Genomic DNA, 21,827 nt, shown 5'->3' on the forward strand with positions numbered 1-21,827 from the left:
TGATAATTGATTGTTGCTAGTTGCCTATCACAAATAAATAAATAATTGACGCACCTCAAGAGTTTTAGGTCTACACAAAAGGTTAAAGTAGTGATCTTTCAAAGAGGATACGTGCTAGGATACGTGCTAATTCGTCGAAGTAAAAGGATACGTGCTAATTCGTCGAAGTAAAAAAATATCTGGATTCTAATTGTGACAATTTTTTCAAATTAAAGTCAATCATTTGAAAAATAAAATAAATAAATTTGTGGAAAAAGAAAAATCTGCAAAATTGTCAAAATATGATTGGTCGGTAGCAGCACAAGCACGCAACTACTAACTGGTCCGTTTGTCAACTTCTGCCCACTACTTTTGTCCTCGTATCGTATCAATCCTTTCTTCTTATATTCTCCTTCTTTTATTTCTTTTGGTAAATATTCTTCTTATATTCTTCTTCTTTTATTTCTTTTGGTAAATATATTCTTTGGAACCAAACAAAAAATAGTAAACAAAGACAAAACACATACAAATTTTCCAGGAATTCCGACCGAGAAAAAAAGCCAGACAGCTTGGCCTTGCTTTTTTTTTTTTTTTCTCGCCTGCCAAACAAGCTTTCCTTTTCTCTGCTGTTAGGCTTGAGCTTAGAATTCCCTATTCTCTCTCTTCGATTCTGAGGAGACAAACACGAATTTGCTTACTTCTTCCGAGAGAGAGAGAGAGAGAGAGAGATGGTGGTGAGAAAGGTTGGGAAGTACGAAGTGGGGAGGACGATCGGCGAAGGTAACTTCGCAAAGGTGAAGTTCGCTCAGAACACGGAGAGTGGTGAGAGTGTCGCCATGAAAGTCCTCGATCGCAGCACCATCCTCAAGCACAAGATGGTTGATCAGGTCTCTCTCTCTCTCTCTCTCTCTCTCTCTCTCTCTACATTCATATATATTTAACATTGAATTTCATAAATTTGTTTGGGAGGAATCAATTTCAGAATCGAAGATAGTGAAAGTTTGTTTTGAGTTAATCAATTTGCTAATCTGGACATATTAATTGTCTTTGTGTTTTGAATTATGTGTTCTGTTTCCAATCAATCTGATTATTTCCAAGTATCTTCGTTTTGGAATGTGCAAATTGGGCTAAAGCCCTATTAATACTCTGCTTCAGCACAACTTATTTCTTCAAATGCATCGTGAAATTAACACATATATGTACACACATGAACGAATACTCTCATTATTGATATTTTGCTGGACTTGTAGGACTTGACTAGTTCAAGGTGTAATTGTAGGCTTACTTCTAATCAAAGCACTGCTGTATTTCTTGCCACAACGAAGGCGACTACAACAATTTCCTAAGTGTGTGTGAGAATTGAAATGAAAAGGAAACATTGGGCCTGAAATTAAAGGTGAAATACTGCATTAAGAACAAAACTAACAAGCTTATCGTTGATGAAATGGAAATGCAATGATTGAATAAAACTAAAGAAAACAGATTGAACAATACTGATACTACACTGAATGGAACTCTGTCCAAGTAAGATTGAGAATTGAATTTGACAGCATGATGATTTTTTAATTTGTGTAGAACCTCTTTTCCATCTTCAAATGCCCTATTTATAGATGCTTGAAATGGCAGTTATCTCCTGATTCTGCCACTAACCCATGATTGCTAATTGTTGGATAATGGCTGATCCCTTGAATGACGCGCTGCCATGTGTCCCACTACTTGTAACCTCCCTAAAACCCAGTTAAAAACTCGACTAGCCATATGTGTCAATTGATATACAAATAAATAAACTAACGGATGATATGACATAATTTTAGAGGTTTTGGGTCATTGTAAATTGTATAATGGGTGAGGTCCATAGTTTTGAAGTGGTAATGTCATAGCATATATTAGTATACTAATTAGTATATCAATTGGTGCGTGTAGCACCATTATAAAAACTCACCCTTTGTTCCACCCTATGCCATGTGGAAGCAATCCATTGGCTTGTCATTTTTTAGTGTAAATAGCAAGTAACGAGGGATAAGAAAGCTATAGAATTTGTAGATAAAAATATGTTTCTTTTGTTGTTAATAATTTTTCAACAAATTAATTGAACTTCAATTAGACGCAATCTAGGAAGCATGGACACGGACACGGACACGGACACACAAATATGCTCACATGACAATTTTGAAAAATTGCTGAACATGACACATGAGACATAGAAATTATATAGTTTTATATGTCGTATGTATGAATATTACATTCATTCAAGTATAATAAAAAAATACATCATAAGATTCATTCATAAAGTTTGAAGGGGGAGGGATTAATAAGCGTAAATATACATTATTTTCTTTTCATTGGATCCTAAATTATTTTTTCATACTTGTAAGTTATAATGTGTTTTATGCGTGTTTAAGTGTATCCCAAGTGTTCAAAGAGTGTCTGGTATTAAAAATAAAAAAATAATAGGACTTGTGTTTGAGACTTGTTGTAATGTGTCTGACAATCGTTCAATACAAACATGCTACCTTTTTAAAAGTGTTTGTGTTTGGTACAATCCTCAAAGTTTACTTTTTAGTAGGCATAAATTCTTATCAAGTCTTAGAAGACCAAAGAGCTAGCTTGGCTGTTTAGGTTTGATGTTGTACCAGAGTTTGGCACTAAATATGTACTGGAGTTTGAAACAAAAACTACATGGTACCATTGGTGCCTCCTTAAGCAATTAAATGTAGATTTTCATTGTATATTTACATTACAGCCTTTTCAATTCTGATAAATAAAGATGCTGGCTCTTATGTCCAGGTCTTGTCAATCGCTAGACTTGGCTCAACTTTATATGGTACCAGCAGTGAATTCCCGGAAATAATAGAGGGTTGATTTTATTTGTAGAGCAGTGGGCACACTTACTGAAATAGAAGCAGGTGTAGCAAATATGTACCACAGTATACCACTCCTGGTTTATCAAACTCATCTTTTTCTTTTTTTCCCTCTTGAATAGAAGCATGTTTTAAGGATGTGGTTTCAAAGCTTTTTACAAACTTTAGTACTTGATTTAAGATCACCCTTAACACAACAACACAAGCATAATCTATCATCACCAACTTTATGCTTCTGCATTTATCTAAAAAGAACTTATTAAGAGTAATTGAAATCCAAGCAATTTGTTCTCTTCCAATACGAATGTCCGTGGAGTGGAGAATTTCTCCTTAAGATTTGCCTCTCTCATGCATATTTGTGGGTGTGTATGTGAATTTTCAACTTGCGGTCCCAGAGATGTTCAACTCTTCAACAAGTGTTTTTTCCCTATCTTGCAGATCAAAAGGGAGATATCTATAATGAAGCTTGTCAGACATCCAAATGTTGTTCGTCTGTACGAGGCATGGGCTTAAAATTTTGAGTATAAGCTTTTTATTTTAGTATTAATTTCCTAGTCACTTTCAGGCCCCAAAAGTCTGGGTAGGATCTATTCTAGTTGACTTGTGTTCCTACTAATGTAGAATATTGTTTTGTTAGGTTTTGGCAAGTCGCACAAAGATCTATATAATCTTGGAATTTATTACAGGTGGCGAATTATTTGATAAAATAGTAAGTCTCTAATTTGTGGCCTGGCTGCAAGGTGGACAAGATATATGCATTTTCTATTCTTTGGCATACAATAAATTGGTGATGTTTCGCATTTTTGTTCAGGTTCACCATGGACGACTCAGTGAAAATGAATCCAGGAGATACTTCCAGCAGCTCATTGATGGTGTGGATTATTGCCACAGTAAGGGAGTCTACCATAGAGATCTAAAGGTGTTCCTCGTCTACCATTTGTAATGTTGTTGTGTGATTACTGTTTTGTGAAATACTTACCATTGTTTTTATTCTATTTACAGCCTGAAAATCTTTTACTAGATTCTGAAGGAAATCTAAAAATTTCAGATTTTGGACTTAGTGCCTTGCCAGGAGAAGTAAGATACTTGATAATATTTATTCTCTTCTCAATTTTAACACCATCACAATCAAGGGACATAATCTGAAAATCTTTCTACTTGGTGGTGATTGTGCTTAGGGAGTCAGCCTCCTTCGAACGACTTGTGGGACTCCTAACTATGTTGCTCCTGAGGTGATTACAAGTATTTCTTTTTCCAAATTAATATGATTTAATGTGCATGGTAGATGTTTTATGCATATTTATGTATTTTTTGTATGCTATTTTTTCTCATTATCTGCTTTAGGTACTCAGTCACAAGGGTTATGATGGTGCTGTTGCTGATGTTTGGTCCTGTGGGGTCATTCTGTATGTTCTGATGGCAGGATATCTCCCATTTGATGAAATTGATCTCACCACATTGTATAGTAAGGCATGGACTATTTTCTTTTTGATTGTAATATCATGTGCAAGAAAAAGAGCTTTCTAATTTATTTTTAACTTGTTCTATTTATTTACGTATTTTCCCTAACGAACGTGAAGCTTCAAACTAATGTTATTCTTATGCCTCGTATTATTGGTATGATAGTAGGTTTTTGAAATGCTGTTTAGTTTTGTCATCGAGCTGTAATTTGACATTATGTATAACTATTACATTTATTGTCAACTCAACTCTACTCAACTTAGGAAGCCTTTGTCCCAATTATTTGGTGCGGTCTATATCAATCCCTTTCCCCCAGTTGATTCTATTAGAGTCCGTACCCTTAGTTAATTCTAAGGCAATCATCATGTCCTTTCTTATTACCTCACACATGTCCTCCTTGGTCTTCCTCTATTCTTTATAGCACCCTCAATGTAAATCAAAGCACTCCTTATTTGCACGTTAGTCAGTCTACAGTGCACATGTCCTACCATCTCAGTTGATTTTCCCTCATTTTATCTTCAATTGGTGCTACTTCTAACTTCTCCCGAATGCATTAATTTCTTATTTATTTTCTTGTAACTCCACTCATCTATTTCAACGTTCTCATTTTAACTACCCCCATTTTCTTTAAATGTTTTTCCAATGTTTTGGACCATATTGTAGAGGCAAAGTGAAGTTGTTTGCACCAGAAAGAAAAAACAACAATTTGATGTCCTTGTTCACTCTGTATTCTGTTAATTACACATATTCTCTGTATGCTGCTTTTAATCACTAGCTGACAAGTATTAATCTGCATAGGCAAGATTCTTCTACTTATGTATTTTGTTAGCCTGCTGCTCATATTAATGTATTATTTCTTGTGACTATTTTCTGCAGATAGATAAAGCAGAGTTTTCGTGTCCTTCATTTTTTCCAGTAGGAGCAAAATCTTTAATCCATCGAATTTTAGATCCTAATCCTGAAACTGTAAGTATTAGCTGTTTCATAAAATTAGTCATTGGATGATTTTGCACACTATCCTGGCTGCTTGAGTAAAAATCATATGAAGCATGATCGCAAAAAGAAATGTGTGGTTATTAGTATCTGATTTTAGCACGAGTCATTTGCCTTTCAAATACCATTGAAGTTAGATTTATCAAAAAGAAGAGAGGAAGAGCCGGTATATGCTGAAGGAAGAGAGAATGATTTAGTGTTCTCTCCCTCTAGGGGTGTAAATTCAGCCCGGCCCATGTCAGGCCCTGCGGCTCCCTCCAAAATTCGGGCCAGCCTACAGGCCATAAAACTAGGCCCAAACCCATGTGGTATTCGAACCTTGGGCGGGTTGGTGGGCCGGGCCGCAGACTTAGGCCTGAGCTCGGGCTTGGAGCAGGCTTGGGCTAGGCATAACCATTTTTTTATTTATTTATATTTTTTTTACCAAAATTTTATGTTTTTTCACCTAAAATGACACTAAGCCTCAGGCCAGGCCTTGAGTGGCCCTAGAGAGGGCCGATGGGCCGGGCTCTAGAACACATGGCCTAAGCCCAAGGTCTTGGGTTGGGCCTGGGCCCTCCTAGGCCGCAGGCTCACGGGCCAGATTTACACCCCCATCTCCCTCGTATTTATATAACTTGGTTCAAACTACAAAACTACCCTTCTACGAAATGAAGGAAAACTCTACTAGTCACAACTATGATTTTCCAGAAAACAAACCCCTTCGTAACCATAGACTTACGTAACACTCTCCCTCAGTTGGTGCATAGATATCTCTTATGTCCATGTTTGCACCATAAATTAATGGGCTGGAAAACCTTACTGCTAAGCCCTTTAATGAATAAATCAATCAACTAACCATCAAATCTGACAAAGGGCATGCCATCAAACCCTTGCTCAACTTTTCCTTGATGAAATGCATGTCAACCTCAATATGTTTATCTATCATACTGAACTATATTATGAGCGATGTTGATAACAAGCCTACTGTCACAATATAATTTCATAGGTCCGATAGATGCTTCAGCATTATGCTTCTGAGTTTTGCTGTTTTATTTCACCATTAATGAGTTTTCTATAGTACTGTTTGAATGCTCCATGTAATTGCTACTGTGAATGAGTAGGAATATGCTTAATTGTCATAAAATTTAATTCTCTAGTATTACCTATAAAAGTGAAAAGAGTTGATTCTCTATTATTGCCTATAAAATTTAATTCTGGCATTATACCTATCAATATTGCTATTAATGTCTCTTGGAAGATGTGGACCTAAGTTCTCTATGACATGGGTAGTCTGATATATGCTGACCAAGTATGAACCGGCCAGCGAAGGAAGAATATAGGGCTTTTATTTTTTCCAATAATAAAGATGTGTTTGAATCTTGGAAGCATTGAACTCTTCCTTGTTTGTGGTGCCTCCTTTTTTCCATGATCATTCTTCATTATTGAAAATATAGTTCATTTTCTTTGGCTGTTGTTGTAAATGAGAACTCTCTCTATGCAGCGTATTCGAATTGAGGAGATTCGGAATGATGAGTGGTTTAATAGGGATTATGTTCCCGTCAAACTTATTGAATATGAAGATGTTAACCTGGACGATGTGAATGCTGTTTTTGATGATACCGAGGTTTGTATCACTTTCAATTTCTGTTTCATTTCATATCATTTGGAATTATTCTAAAATGTTCCATAATTTATGCTTTTGGGTAAGATTTGCGGTAGCAGCTCCAGCAGTAATTTTCTCTTAGTAAATGAATCTTTCTACTCTGGGTTGCTTCTACTATTCGTCCACAAATTGGCAGATTAGGCATTAACTGTTCTCATAGATATATGCTCATATGAGATGTCAAAAACATACAAACATGAACATTATATGTAACACCAAAATGTAAAATATTACCTTCTTGGCTGCTTGCATGCATACATAGATGGGTTTTAGAACTCTTATGAGTGTTCTAGAGAATGATGGTTTCATGTTCTCTTCACCATGCTCTTCACACTGGTCATTTTGTTTTACATATTCTACATTTCATATTCTTTGGGTCTGGTGATTTTATGCCCTCTCGAATTAGATAGAGAGGATATCTGCTCTACAGTAGGTGTATTTAAAAATGAGAAAGTACATCATTTTTTAAAACCATATTTTCTATGCAATATAGGGTAATTTGGTCTTGCCTAGCTGATATTAAAGTAGGCTCTCTTTTATTCAAAACTAATCGTGTCTGTCAGGTTTTGTTGTTGAAAGTCACTGAGTTTTTATTATTGCCTCACATTTGTCACACGCTTGTGGTGTTTTTAGGAGAAACAGGCTGATGAGCAATATGGGACTGAGCATGCAGGTCCTCTGACTCTTAATGCATTCGACCTAATTATTCTTTCTCAAGGCTTAAACCTTTCAGCACTGTTTGATCGTCGGAAGGTATGAGTAATGAGTTAGTATTTGATTACCAAAGAATCTTCATCTCAAACATGGTCATGCTTGTGATATGTTATTTTCCACATCTCGTGTATCACTTGCTGTCGATATTTTTCAAATTTTCCCACTATTGGTATTGCCATTAGGAGCATGTTGCCTTGTCACCTTTGTCACCCTGCACAGTGATGAACCCAAGTTTTTCAATGTCATGTCATGTATTCATTTCAGAATTTTAGTTGATCAAGCTTCATAATTTGTTTCATATATTTGAATCTTGTCATTCTTGACAGGATTCCATGAACCATCAAACACGCTTTGTTTCCCATAAACCAGCAAAGGTGGTTTTATCGAGCATGGAAGTTGTTGCACAATCAATGGGTTTTAAGACACACATTCGTAATTATAAGGTAGACCAGTTGGTAATCTTATTCGAAACCTTGGTATATTTTGACATCTCTAATAATTGGAGTCCATGCTTTATTTTTTTTTTCAGTGTCTTTCCTGTTGATTCCATGGAAAGCAATCTCACCAATAGTCCTCAAAAAATAAAACTGAATTTTTTTTTTTTAAATATTAATTTTCAGATGAGGGTGGAAGGACTTTCAGCCAATAAGATGTCACATTTTTCTGTCATTCTGGAAGTATGCTGTCAGCCTGAACCTCTAAAATCACTTTAGGCTTCTTGTAAAATTTTTATAGTTTAACTAATTCATTTTTTAAGTAGGTATTTCAAGTTGCTCCTACATTTGTCATGGTTGACATTCAGAAAGTTGCCGGAGATGCTAGTGAATACCTCAAGGTCAGTTGCTTTGTTCACTGCCAACAACTGAATATATTTGCATATAAAGCTCCATTTGTTTGGGAAATGTTTTCCACATTTCTGGCATTTGATATAACAGAAAACATTTTCTATGGCCAACAAAAAACAAGCCTAGTTGGGTGGAAAATATTTTCCATCTTTAAAAGGCGGAAAACGTTTTCTAAACCAAAGTTTTATTACTGCCACCACATTACCACCAATGCCATCACCTCCGCACCACCGCCACCACCACTGCCACCTCAACAACATTACTGCAGCCGCTGCCACCACCTCCACCTCCACCTCCACCCCACTGCCACTGCTATCACCACCACTAACACAATCAAAAAGCTTTCTATAAAAATGTTTTCCATTGAAAAATATTTTTTGTTGAAACAACCAGAGCGTAAATGTTAGTAAATTTACATACACACAAACACCATGGAAAAGTAACAAGAATGTACATGTCGGCACAATGGGCCCACTAGAGGTATTCTCATTATTTTCATTATTTTCACATTATTTTCACTAATATTCTCATTATTCACTAATATTGTCATTATTTTCACTTAAGGTGGGCGTGCCTCATCATGCTAACACGTACCATTTTTTATTCTTTTGTGTGGTTTAATCTTTAGCTTGTCCCTCTTGCTCAGCATGTTTAATCTTTGAAAAAAGAAAGAATAGGCTACTTTGGTTTCTGGGATTCTTTTTTTTTCTTTTTTCTTTGAACCAGTTGGTTTCTGGGATTCTGATAACCGAGTTTTACACTTTTCCGTGTACCAGTTTTACAAGAATTTTTGTGACAATCTTGAGGATATCATCTGGAAACCGCCTAATGAAATGTGCAAATCAAGGATTACCAAGAATAAGAACAAAAAGCATTGAGTTATTTTCCTGCAACATTATCAACTAAATTACATGTGTTCTTAAATGGGGCGATCTCTTGACACCAGCAGGTGGTAACAACAATTAGGGTCCCACTATTTGCAATCTCCATCATATATATATATATATATAGAGAGAGAGAGAGATAATTAGTTTCCATCATTTTGCATACTAGTGTTGTAAATCTCTAATTAGGTGGGTTTTAAAATTCTTATTTTTTTACCAATGTAATGCCATTTTGTAGTTAGAAATGTATGAGCAGACAACCAAGGCTATTTTTCCAAATGACTACGATCATATTCTATTTTGTATTCTGAAATGTTTGAGCTGACAATCCTGACAAGGGTTATAGTGAAATGAATATTTTATTTTAATTCTTCTTCTTCTCGAGGTTGCAACCTGTGCGCATTCAAAATAATGGAGTTTTTTCTTTGATAAAAGAGTGGGGTACGATATCATATGCAAAATTCAAATCCATACAAATTTGTAATCACCGAAGAGTTCATTTTAAGCTTTTAAGAGGAAAACAATTTTTCCCAATAGCAAAATTCATTTGAAAGTTATTACCAATGTTTTAAAAAATGGATCGGTTAGCGAATCAGAAAATAAATTGGATGGGTGGGTTATTGGTTCAGCTGCTAGGTCAAATTGTGATGTCATATATCTATTATTTGTAAAATATATTAATTGTACATGATGTTTAAAAAAAAATGTAATAAAGATATAAATAATTAATACAATAAATAAAATATATGATACGTTTATCAACAAGGAGCATTGTATTTTAGTGGAAATTATTTAAACATCTTGCTTGAGGTCTGAAACTTGGAGCTTCTTTTTTTTTTAGAAGCAAGCACTTTTTTTTTTGCTGGGTCATCTGGTTTTGATCGGTTCAATTAAAGGAGGCAAGTTTCGAAGTAAAATGGTTTGGTTTGGTTTGTTTGGATTGTCTCCTTAGGTGGTTTTTATTGAAAAGAGGTTGCTCTAGGAGAAGCATGCCTTGTTTCTCAAGTGGCTTTAAGAAAGTCTGATGATTGTGTAACCTATATAAAGTAGCAAGAGCATTCTTCTGATAGAGTTCATCAATAGTAGAGCATTGAGAAGTGGAAGATTTTTGTATTGAAGTAGTCTCTCATAGTCTCATTCTCGAGAAGGATTCAAGGAAGAGAATTAAGAAGCTTGTTTAGCTATGAAGTTATGAAAGCAGATTATGTTGCACCTAAACCACCTTTCTACAACTAGAGTGTGTTTTGAGTCTCTCGTGTTGACGTGAGGGAAGTTTAACCTGTGACTTTTGTGGGGGATGGTTTTGGAATACTCCTTTATTCCAAACAAGCCCTTGAAAGGTCCTTGAGTTTTCACCTAAAATAAAAGAACAACTCAAGTTAGTTTTTTTTTTATGAAGAAGTCTTTTATTTCTTTAAGTGCAAGCTTTGTGGAACATACCTCTCTCTCTAACCTCTTCTTCTTTTTATAGAGTCCTCTCCATTGATATTTCCACCTATAGCGTATGCCCTCATCATCCCTTTGTTAGGGCCCATTTTCGTACCATATTTGTTAGAAAGGGACAGCCCGGGTTCACCTAATAACATGGTCGTGCCGACTTACCCGATGTACTCGCTCAGATGTGCAGCCCAGGTACCCTTAACTCGGCATGCCCTTCATCTTATTTTTTGTATCTACTCAGCGATGACTTTTGAGTCCAGTGGGCTTTGGTCGAATTTGGCCCATCAAAGATGGGCTTGGATATACTCTATTTGTCAATTTTAGGTTTATTTCTACTTGACTCCCACAATTATCCCCCAAGCACCTGGTTAATTACCCCAAGTAGCATGCGTGCTTGGCTTTTATGGGACCGACTACATTCAACTTAATTGTCACATGGGTTACACCTAGTATGCCTTGAAATTTGGGCAAGTGATGGACACACTATTAATACTTCTGACACGATAGGTGTGACCCGATGGAGAATGTGTAAGGCTTCTCGCCTCTTCGAACTCTCTTCACTCATTAAATGCGATTTCAAAGTCACTTCTGTTGCCGCTTCATTTTCAAAAAGACTTCGTTCCTATAGCTCTACATTTCTACCCCTTTAATTACAGTCATTCCACAATCCTCAACGCTCGATCAGCCTTCATTCTCCTCCATAAGTCTTCTTTTCTCTCTTGCTTTGTTTTTGTTAATTCACCATCGTTAACCTCCCCTTCTGTAGTTCATATATCTACCACGCCACTGCCTTCTTTTCACCCATTGCGAGCCACTTGAAAGCCCTACTTTCTGAGAGTAAAGTCGTCTTGTTTCGTTGTCATTTCGTAATTCTAGACGACATCCAACTAGAACTAGTTAGGGATGCGGTGGTGGCCTTAGAAATGGCTGATACTAGCAGCATCATTTTTCCATTGTTGGTGATCGCCGAGGGTGGAGTTCACTTTCCTCTCCATCCCTTCCTTATATCCGTCATTCGCTATTGGGGTTTAATTCCATCTCAGCCAAATGCCAATTTATATCGGAATATTATGGAAATTGTGGAACTCAGCCGCCGATTGGATGTAAACCTAGGCATCCCAATTATTTGGCATTGTTATGCCCTTGCCAAGTCATCTAGTCAGCTGGGACGATTTTTCTTGAAGGCCAGAGATGTTGACCATTAACTGGTGACCATGCTTGCCAGTTCAGGAAAAAGGGTAGACGATGTCATGTTCCTCGTTTGTGGTAACTAGGAGTTCGGCGCTAGAGAGGATTGCTCGGACCCCATTCCTAGACAGAAGAGTGAACCAGGTAGCCGAGTAGATATCAACTTCTGTATTGTTTAGTTTTGTATTTATGAATGCTAACCATTTACTTTTGCTCTGTTTTTGCAAGTAGCGATCTTAAAAAGGCAATTACTTCAGTGGACAAGACTATTCTCACCCAAGTTAAAACCGTCCTCGAATACACAGGCTGAAAGAACCTTCAAGAACAAGGTTGTGCTGCCCATATTCTCCTCAAATACGATCCGTCCTATGCTTCCTTCGTTGCTACCGACCATATTCCGATTCCTCAAAGAGAGCAGCTCACTGCTTTGGTTTTTGAAAGCTATGTCAACTTGAGGGACATAAGAGTAGTTGAAGTAGCGGATAGTGGGAGTAGCGAAGAGAACGCCGAAGAAGCGAATCAGGGCACCAAGCAAGTACAGCAGGGCGACGATTCGGCTATTGAGATTGCCAGAAGTGAAGAATCCAACCCTCAAGATCTGGAACTAGTGTCGTCTTCTACTCAAGTTGATTATGAAGGCGCTCAGGAAGAGGTCGATATCTTTTTTGACTTAGACGATCTGCCGGGATCCAGAGCCGATACATGGTAGGTGAGTCCCTTTCATTCGCCCAATTTGCTAAGAAAAGAAACGTCAAAAGAGTGGCGGCGACGAAGAAAACGGGTGCTGCTAGTGGTAGTCAGGTCTCCCTGCTGGTGTTGACCTAGTCGAAAGAGATCAACGCTCACTTCGTCCCTACTGAAATGACACAACCAACTCGCGTGCCTGTGATTAAAGAAACGATGGCCGAGTAGAGGGATGAGAAGCGCCCCGTCGAGTCTACTTAGCCGGTCGAGCTGTCGATTGAAAAAAGACCACGAGTTTCACTTGTCTTGGATCTAGTAGCGCCGTTTTCCATCCAGCCAAAGATAAAGGATTCGCTCATCCCAACGGGCGCGTCGGCAGTGAAAGAGCCTGAGGTTGCTCTGAGTATGGCTACCGTCATTACTCTTCCTTTGGATAAGGCAATGTCCCGTGCCGAGCCAGACGTTGTTTCAATTACTATGGTCGTGCAATTGGCTATTCTGGTGAGTTGATTTCAACGAATGTGTAATTCAGTAAAACCTCAAATTGTTTGCTCAATCTTTCATTTCTACAGGCTGTTAAGCGAATTGTTGAGATCGGCCGCCGCCATCATGATACTGTGGAGTTGATCAATCAGTTCAAAGTACAAATGGAGGCTGAACAAGGTAAGGCCAAGTCGGCAACTGCCGAATGGGCCATAGCAATGCAAAGAACTGAAGACGAAGCGAAGAGGGGCAACGAGGAATATTAAAGGGCCGCCGTCAAAGAAAAAAAGACAAAACACATTGACCTGCTTCGTTGCGCTACTGAAGAAAGGGCAAATCTGTCCAATGCAGCTTTAAAAACGGCAAAAGAAGACCTGGAGAAGCTTAGAGCCAAGCTTCTAAAGGCAAAGAAGGCGACGGAAGAGATGTAGTCGGCAGCATCTAAGGCCTTTGATGAGGGGGAGAGATCGGCAATGGGAAACTATGTCGACGAGGCCTAGAAGTTTGAGAACCGAGGCTTCAAACAAGACTGGACCAAGGCACTGGCAACCGCACAAGTGGCGCTTAATGTGCCGATTCCATTTGAGTAGGAAGACATGGAGCCATTGGCGTCAGATCTAGAGTAATTTGACCAACTAGTTAGATTTAGTACTCTAGTTGTAATGCAACCTAGTTGTTTTTGGTTGTTTGTTTGTTTGTTTGTTTCTTTTTATTTTTTATTTTTTTTGGTGTGTGTTTTGTTTAAAATCGATGTGCTTGGGCCATTTTCATATGTAAAGTAACCAACTCATGTAACAAGTCAGTTTATAAATGGAAATATTCTATTGAGCATTAAAATTGTCTTAATGAATGAATGTGAGTGAAGTGCAACTAACATGCTGGCCCAACTTGATGTTTGCATAGTCGGCAAAATGCAAATATTGAACGTTAACAAACATATGTAATACTAACTCGACACCTCACTGGGGTTTCGTGAACAGGGTATATTTAGCCGAATACAGTCAAATATTTGCCCCTGCCCTGAGTAGGAAACCAAGCGTGAAAACATGGGCTGACTTAACTGTGCGTCAACAATGAATCAATCCAAAGGCAAACTAGAAGTCGATGAATTGTGTTACTGTCTCAAACAGGGTGTATCACATGCCAGATATATTCATATATCTGCTCCTTTCCCGGTTGGGAACGAATGCACTAAGATCAACAATATGAATGATGTTGAGTTCCAAGCGAGGCAATGTGTGCGCCGAGTAAATTCATATATCTGCCCTTACCTCGGTTGGAATGAAGGCATGGAGATGTGGCAAACATGAATCGAGTACGGAGGATGCGATTAGTGGCATGTTTTCTGCATTGATGGGACAACGGACACGTGGAATCATTAGGTGGCATCGAAAGTGATGTCTTCGTGATACTTAAATTTGCTCGCACGGTCCACCTATAAATAGTGCAATTGCTCTAAGTAGATTGCCACTGCAAAGAGACGTCTGGTTTGCCAACAGTCCATCGCGCCTCAAATCCCGTCATCGCGAAGCTTAGAAAATCGTGTATATTAGGTAGACTATTCTTCAACAGCAGAGGGAGGAGGAAGAGTTTAGCAGAACTAGACGTAGAAATGAGTCAATAAGCACCCAGCAATTCTGTTCGCAAAAACATCGTGGAACCAGAGAAGCAAAACAGGCATCGCTCGCCCAAGTAACATGGGACAAAAATGAGGGACAAGCAAAGCGGATCCCCTAGAAGTGGGATTCAAAAGAAATGAAGCACTAGAGCTGCTAGTGCCCAGGCCCCAGTTTGAGGCAAGCCAAGTAAATCGCTACGTCCGTTAAGCTTCTCCGTATTTATTGGGAACAAACCTATGACTGAAGCCGATTCAATTGTCCACGACCCGAATGTGGCAGTTGAGTTTACATGGAAAGTCTTCCTCCTTGAAGTGCACCAATCTCTGACCAATTGGGGCAACTATAAGGTTTTCAGAGAAGAAGTTCACGGGGCTATCAAAGGTCTGTACAGTTCATATGAAGTTGGCATGCACCTTCGCGCCGCCCAAAAGGAAATCGATCACCAAGATGGGTGGATTCAAAATTTGGAACGCCAACTTGAAAAGGCCAACGAGAGGGCGGAGATCGAGGCTCGGAAAACCAGAGTGGTTGAGTTCAAGGCAGCAGAGGTGGTAGATTTGGCGACATCAAAAGACAAAATAACGCAACGCCTGATGGACCAAGCGATAGTTGATCAAGACACTGCCATCATTTTTGCGAGAGAAGCCCTAGAGAGCTGAGCCTACAACAAAGGCTTCTTCGAAGGAAAAAAGATTAGTATAAACAACACAAGGGAGAAGTTGGCGGATGACGTATGCCGATGTGAAAATCGTGGCTTCAAGCACGGATGGACAAAGGCACTTTAAGTGACGGGTGTTGATTCGGCTTCACCGTTATACCAGAGCTACGTAATGTCGTTTGAAGCCTACGATGCCGATAAAATGGATAATGAGACGGAGGCCACAAACCCTTAGAAAAGTTAATCGGCCGAGTAAACTCCGGTTTGATTCTTGGGTTCAACTCCTGCAACTAGGAAGCCGATCGGCCTTAGGATCAATGTACCCGTAATGTAATTTGAATTTGTCATGATGTTATCTCAATAAAAATTCAGTTACGTTGTGTGCATTCATCAAACTAATTATGCTTGTACATTACATAATTGTCATTAAAAATGATGCATTGTAGAGTGCTCCGAATTTGGAGGCTTTTATTAATGGCGCTTCGTGTCGAGCATGAAGAGTACTCCAAATTCGGAGGCTTTAATTGATCTAAATTGACGCAAAACATTCAATATATAACGAACAACTTCTCGTATCATTGATTGTACATATGTAAAATAATATATTCATTAGAAATCAAAAAAGAAAAGAATTGACACTTTACGAAGATAGGTCGAATTCCAGGACTGGGGTAACCATTTGTTGTTCATATCTAACAGGCGATATGCCCCTGCCTCGACGATGGAATCAATCTAATAAGGGTCATCCCAGTTAGGACCGAGCTTGCCGTCGACAGGATTTTTACTTGCAAAAAGTACCTTTTTAAGGACCAACTTGTTGGGAGTGTATTGGCGGAGTTGCACTTGTTGGTTGTAGGACTTGGCCAGCTGCTGCTTGTATCGTGCCATCTTTACCGGGGCTTGATCTCGGCGTTCCTCGATTAAATCCGTATCAAGAGCAAACATCATGTTATTTCGGCCAGTATCGAACGCCCTTGATCAAAAAGTCGGCAAACTAATTTCTAGCGGTATGATTACCTCGTTACCAAAGCATAAGGCGAACAGAGTTTCTCTGGTGGATTGTCTCGGCATACTTCAATGTGCCCATAGGGTGAGCATCATTTGCCCTTTTCTTTCTCGAGCCATTTCTTAATGTCATCCAGGACCACTTTATTAGAAGCCTCTATCTGTCCATTGCTCTGTGGATAAGTCGGGGAGGAAAAGTATGGCTGAATTCCATACATGTCGCACAATTCCCGATAAAGATCACAATCAAACTGAGTGCCATTGTTCGAAATGAGAGCTCTGGGAATGCCAAATCGAGTTATGATGTTTCGCCAGACAAAGCGTTTGATATCAGCGTCCCGTATATAAGCCAAAGGTTCTGCCTCAACCCACTTGGTGAAATAATCTGTAGCAACAATTAAAAAACGCGTATTGCCTGCGACTCTCAACAATGGTCCAAAAATATCCAGACCCTACTGAGCAAAAGGCCAGGAGCTAGTCAAGAAGTTCAGTTCTTTGGCTGGCAAATGTGTTAATGGTGAGAATCTCTAGCATCACTCACATTTCTTAACATAGTCTTCTACATCTATATGCATAGTCGACCACCAGTAGCCTTGAGTGACGGCTCGATGAGCCAGTGATTGTCCTCCCGAATGAGCGCCACAACTTCCCTCATCTATTTTGGCTAGGAAGTCTTCAACCTTGTTAGGATGGACACACTCTAAATATGGCCCAGATAGAGACTTTTTGTAAAGTTTCCCCTCAGGGGCCAAATAATACCTCAGGGCTTTGTTTCGAAGCTTATAGGCTTCCTTCTTATCCTCCGGTAATTGTTCAGAACTCAAGAATGCAACGATGGGGTCCATTCAACTCGGTTCTCTATGAATAATATGCACAATGGGGGCAACTTCAGAGATACTGATACTCGGCTTAGAGATGAAACCTATTTCGATGGTTCATTTGAATTCCAAATTAATGGTTGAGGCTAAACAAGCTAGGTGTTAGCGTGAGTGTTTTAATCGCGAGCGATTTGATTAAGGTCATGGCTGTGAAATTTGTCCAATAGAGACTTGGTTACTCTCACATAAGCAATAATACGATTGTCCTTAGCTGTGTATTCCCCTTTCAACTAGTTAATCACCAACTTTGAGTTGCAAAAGACATGCAGTCGTTTGGCTCCCATCTGAAGCGAGCTGCGTAGTCCAACAAGAATGGATTCATATTCAGCCTTATTGTTAGATGCGTCGAAGCTAAGTTTGACAGATTGTTCGACTATGGCCCCCTAGGGAGTCATGATGACAACTCCTGCCCCAGTACCTCGTTAGTTGGGCGATCCATCACAATATAGTTTCCAGATGTCTCCTACATACATTCGCTACTCCGGGTGAGGTTAGAGGGCTAATTGGTCAAGCGAGATGATCTTTGCGTTGCCTACTAGCTTTGCGAATTCGGCAATGAAATCAACCAGAACTTGTCCTCTAATGACCATTCGTGGTAAGAATTGGATATCATATTGTCTAAGTTCCAGTGCCCACTTGGAGACCCTACCAATAGATTCTGCTCAGCGCAGTACTGCCCGAAGGGGGTAATCTGTTAATACCTTAATGGTGTAGGCTTGAAAATAGTGCATTAGCTTTCTGGCGGCCACCACAAGCGCCAAAATCAATTTCTCCAAGGATAAATACCAGGTCTTTGTATTGACCATGGATTTGTTTACATAAAAAATGGGCTTCTGCTTGTTAAGTTCATCATGAAGAATCACGGCGCATACAGCATGGTCAGATTCTGCCAGATTCAAGATGAGAATGTCGCCCGGCATAAGAGTCGACAGAAGAGGGAAAGTGCCGAGGTATGTTTTCAGACCTTCTAAGGCCAGCTAACATTCCGGAGTCCATTTGAATGACTTTCCATGCCGAAACGTCTGTAAAAATGGTCTACATCGATCAAAAGATTAGCTGATGAATTTGTTAAGTACCGTAGCCATACCCATTAACTTTTGAACCTCTTTGATGGATCTGGGAGAGTCGAGTTTTGTATTAGCTTTGATCTGTTTGGGATTTAACTTCTATCCCACGATGACTGACAATGTAACCGAGGAATTTTCCCGATCCAATGTCGAAGGCACGCTTTGACGCGTTGAGCTTCATTTTGTACTTCCAAAGGACATCGAAGGTTGTGGCGAGGTCGGCCAAATGGGTTTGTTTTTCTTTGGATTTTACCACCATGTCGTCAATGTAGACTTCCATGGTCTTGCCGATCTAATTTTTAAACATGATTGTGACCAACCTCTGATAAGTTACTCAAGCATTCTTTAGTCCAAAGGGCATAACCTTGTAGCAAAAGGTTTCTCTTGGAGTGAGAAATGTTGTTTTGTCCTGATCAGTAGGATCCATGGCAATTTGATGGTAGCCCTAATATGCATCCAGGAAACTTATGCGTTGATGATGAGCTGTGGCATCTACTAGTTGATCAATTCGAGGTAAGGGGAAGCAATCTTTAGGACAGGCCTTGCTCAAATCTGTGAAGTCAACGCATACACACCATGTTCCCGTCTTCTTCTTTACCACAATAGTATTGGACAACCAACTGGGGTAGGTAACTTTCTGAATTGCCCCAGCCTCCAATAGTTTGTCTACCTCTTCAATTACGGTCGATGCATATTCGACAGCCGAACGGCAACTCCTCTACACAACTGGTTTGGGCTTGGGATCTACATTTAGGCGGTGCACAACTACTTCTGGATCTACCCCAAGCATATCATACAGCGTCCATGCAAAGACATCGATGTTGCCCAGTAAGAATGTCACCAGCTCCTGTCGTTCGGCTACATTGAGGCTAACGTCAATCATGAAAAACTTCTCAGGATCGCTGGGTACGACAACTCAATCCAGATCTTCCATCGCCTTTTCGGTTGGAATTTTCCCCACGTTATCCAATCCTTGTTGGTCCAGAACTTCGATTGAATTGACCTTGAGATCTTTTGGTCTTTTTCCTAAGGCCATCATATAACAACTCTTCGCCGACGTTTGGGATCCTCGAATTTGTTCAATGCCATACTAAGTCGAAAAGCGAAGAAGTTGATGGTACGTACTTAGGATGGCTTTCATGGCATAGAGCCATGTTCGGTCCATAATCAGGTTATAGGGGGAGGGAAACTTGACTACTGGGAATTCTACCTCTAGTGTTCGAGTGCCAGCTTGCACTAGTAGTACAATCTTCTCCAAGAAGTACTTCGGGTTGGCGTTAAAGCCAAAAATAGGGTATTCGACTGCCGTAAAATCTTCATCTTTAAGGTCGAGCTTAAGAAAGTCTTGAAGTACATAATTTCAGATGTACTACCCTGTTCGATATTCAACGGCAAACTTATTCACCTACAGCTCAATTACCAGAGCATCGTCATTGAGTAGGATCAAACCCTCTAGATCGGCATTAGAAAAACTGATCACATTGATCTTTGCTAACTGTTGCCGCTTCGGCTGCCCAATAGATTGTAAGGTGGACTGGGATGATTCCGGAGTCGATTGCAGTTGAACCATATTTCCCTTATTCAGATGTGGGAGGTTGTAAATCATGTGGATCAATCCGAGTAAAGGAGACCTAGGCCATATGGTTTTAGTTAAGGCAGCCTTTTTTGGGAGGTAGTTGTTCAGGTGTTCTCGCACCAATTCTTCCAAATGATCCTTTAATACGCAGCACTTGTTGATTGTATGGCCATGGTCTTTGTGGTATTTGCATCTCTGGTCTCTTCTCCTCATGTCCAGTGATCCAAACATCTTATTCGGCCATTTGAAGAATGTTCTGTGCTGAACTTTTGACAAGATCTGGCCAATCGACTCAATTAGCTCTGTATATTTCTTGTCTGACCTCCGTGGACATTTGTTGTCCACTTGGTATTGCTAGCAACGTTGGTGTGAATCTTGACGACTATCTCTCCTGGGCCTTCTCCGCAGCTCCGGGCTTCTTCTCGGCGGTGTTGTTCCATTCGGAGGCACAGTAGCCAGCGGCTATGCTGAAACCAACGTTGCCGAGGCAGTGATTTGAAGCCCTCCTTGAACTTAGAGTACATCATCTGCCACCTTGCAATATTCTTTCCCTTTCTTCATCAAAATCTAAACCTTTTTGGTGGTTTGCGAGTCCAAATGCTTTGAAGTGAGCTGTCCAGCTTCAATTCCATTTTGAAGGCCGTGATTGCCATGGAATCGTTACAATCATCATATACAACCGAGTACTTATACAAAGTCTCATTGCGTCCAATCTTCATTGACCATAAAAAATTGGCCTGTTGGGGTTATATCTCATTGGTGATGAATCTAGCACAGAAAGACTTTTGGAGTTGATGGAAACTTGACGACTCGAGCTTATAATACCACCTAACGGCCAAAGGTCCCAAGTTACTGAGAAAGATTTGGCACATGCGAGCCTCATTATCTGCATGCAAAGTCATAGCTTGCTTGTGTAGACGTCCCCGAACGTCCCGGGAGGGAATCCCGTTTTGTTCGTTGGGCTCACTACAGTTCAGGACTCAAATGTCACAGTCCTGTATCTAATCTCGCAGAGTGCAGTGCAAGACCGATGAATCATCAAAGAGTCCAAATCCGACAAATCATTTTTTTGAAAACAAATTTTTTTGAAAGAAGTGCCAAGCATGGACTGCTTTGCCAGATACAGAGTCGCCACCTAAATATTTTATTTTGGAAAATTTAAGAAATCCTGACTCGTTTGCCTAAAGCCACGTGTCCGTCATCACCAAAGTTGTCTCGGCTCGGGAACTTGGGTACGATTGGGGAAGGTCACTTCGTGAGCACTCCCGCTCGCCCGATCAAAGATCGGCCTCTACTAACCATGATATCGAGCTTTGAAAACATTATGTGCTCTTATTCCGGTTATTAGCCTAAATTTTACTATGTGATGCACACAGCATACAAGTACAGACTGGATTGCCTAAGTTGGAACAAAGCATCGCACATCCGTTTATTTTGAAAATGGATTGAAGTTTACTACTCGCAAGTAGGCTAAAACACAGATTTCGAAGAATTATTCCAACTCAAGCAATCCAACCTTCACCCACAAGCATTCAGGCAGGTATATCACATAAGCACATAGCCTCATGGTAAGCATGCTATCATGGCAGTTACTTACACACATGCAAGGATGCTAAAGCATAAACACTTACCGAGTACTCCAAGCCAAAACAGAAGCTATGTTAGAAATCCATGAATGATCCTAACTATGCTGAAATGCCTAATGCAACACATGCAGGAATGCAACTACAATAGGCTCGGCTATTCTAAAGATGACATGCGAAATACTACAACTAACAAATATTCAACTCGGAATTGAAATACAATGTAGTTAGTATGATGCGCCAAGCCCGGTGCATGCAATACAG

The 21,827-nt window shown here is 39.6% G+C and overlaps 2 protein-coding genes and 1 long non-coding RNA gene across 11 annotated transcripts; 2 read left to right on the top strand and 1 right to left on the bottom strand.

Moving 5' to 3' along the window:
• The first annotated feature begins 333 nt into the window (after positions 1–333).
• On the top strand, positions 334–9,750 carry LOC114282527 (CBL-interacting serine/threonine-protein kinase 8). Of its 9 annotated transcripts, XM_082874123.1 has the most exons (16): positions 652–866; positions 1,259–1,375; positions 2,767–2,885; positions 3,279–3,341; positions 3,478–3,549; positions 3,652–3,759; positions 3,843–3,917; positions 4,019–4,072; positions 4,185–4,310; positions 5,178–5,267; positions 6,778–6,900; positions 7,573–7,692; positions 7,980–8,096; positions 8,274–8,330; positions 8,414–8,488; positions 9,275–9,750. In XM_082874123.1, the coding sequence occupies exons 4-16, from the start codon at positions 3,300–3,302 to the stop codon at positions 9,374–9,376; spliced, it is 1,161 nt and encodes a 386-aa protein (XP_082730249.1). In that variant the 5' UTR covers positions 652–866; positions 1,259–1,375; positions 2,767–2,885; positions 3,279–3,299; the 3' UTR covers positions 9,377–9,750. The 9 variants fall into 9 exon arrangements, with proteins under 9 accessions (XP_028081025.1, XP_028081026.1, XP_028081027.1 ...); XM_028225227.2 differs by lacking the exon at positions 2,767–2,885 and having other exon boundaries at positions 412–866; XM_082874124.1 differs by lacking the exon at positions 2,767–2,885 and having other exon boundaries at positions 412–866; positions 7,582–7,692.
• A 305-nt stretch (positions 9,751–10,055) lies between these two features.
• On the top strand, positions 10,056–14,014 carry LOC145792754 (uncharacterized). The gene is made up of 2 exons (XR_014332557.1): positions 10,056–13,195; positions 13,267–14,014. It is a non-coding gene; the product is annotated as an uncharacterized LOC145792754 (long non-coding RNA).
• Positions 14,015–16,551: 2,537 nt separating this feature from the next.
• Positions 16,552–17,304, bottom strand: LOC145793399 (uncharacterized). Its single transcript, XM_082876220.1, has 2 exons — positions 17,001–17,304; positions 16,552–16,844 (listed from the first exon to the last, which is right to left on the bottom strand). The coding sequence occupies exons 1-2, from the start codon at positions 17,302–17,304 to the stop codon at positions 16,552–16,554; spliced, it is 597 nt and encodes a 198-aa protein (XP_082732346.1).
• Between the last annotated feature and the right edge of the window lie 4,523 nt (positions 17,305–21,827).

Source organism: Camellia sinensis, chromosome 6, assembly GCF_055761805.1.
Source record: "Camellia sinensis isolate YWXY chromosome 6, ASM5576180v1, whole genome shotgun sequence".
Lineage (NCBI taxonomy): Eukaryota > Viridiplantae > Streptophyta > Magnoliopsida > Ericales > Theaceae > Camellia > Camellia sinensis.

What these genes read in the sequence shown, in the direction of transcription:
- LOC145793399 (XM_082876220.1), bottom strand. Translation starts at nt 17,304, where the DNA reads ATGGACCCCATCGTTGCATTCTTGAGTTCTGAACAATTACCGGAGGAT. An exon ending in AGAAGACTATGTTAAGAAAT is followed by an intron (nt 16,845 to 17,000) that starts GTGAGTGATGCT and finishes TTGTTGCTACAG; the next exon opens with ATTATTTCACCAAGTGGGTT.
- LOC114282527 (XM_028225224.2), top strand. Translation starts at nt 708, where the DNA reads ATGGTGGTGAGAAAGGTTGGGAAGTACGAAGTGGGGAGGACGATCGGC. An exon ending in TTAGTGCCTTGCCAGGAGAA is followed by an intron (nt 3,918 to 4,018) that starts GTAAGATACTTG and finishes GATTGTGCTTAG; the next exon opens with GGAGTCAGCCTCCTTCGAAC. An exon ending in CTGTTTTTGATGATACCGAG is followed by an intron (nt 6,901 to 7,572) that starts GTTTGTATCACT and finishes TGGTGTTTTTAG; the next exon opens with GAGAAACAGGCTGATGAGCA.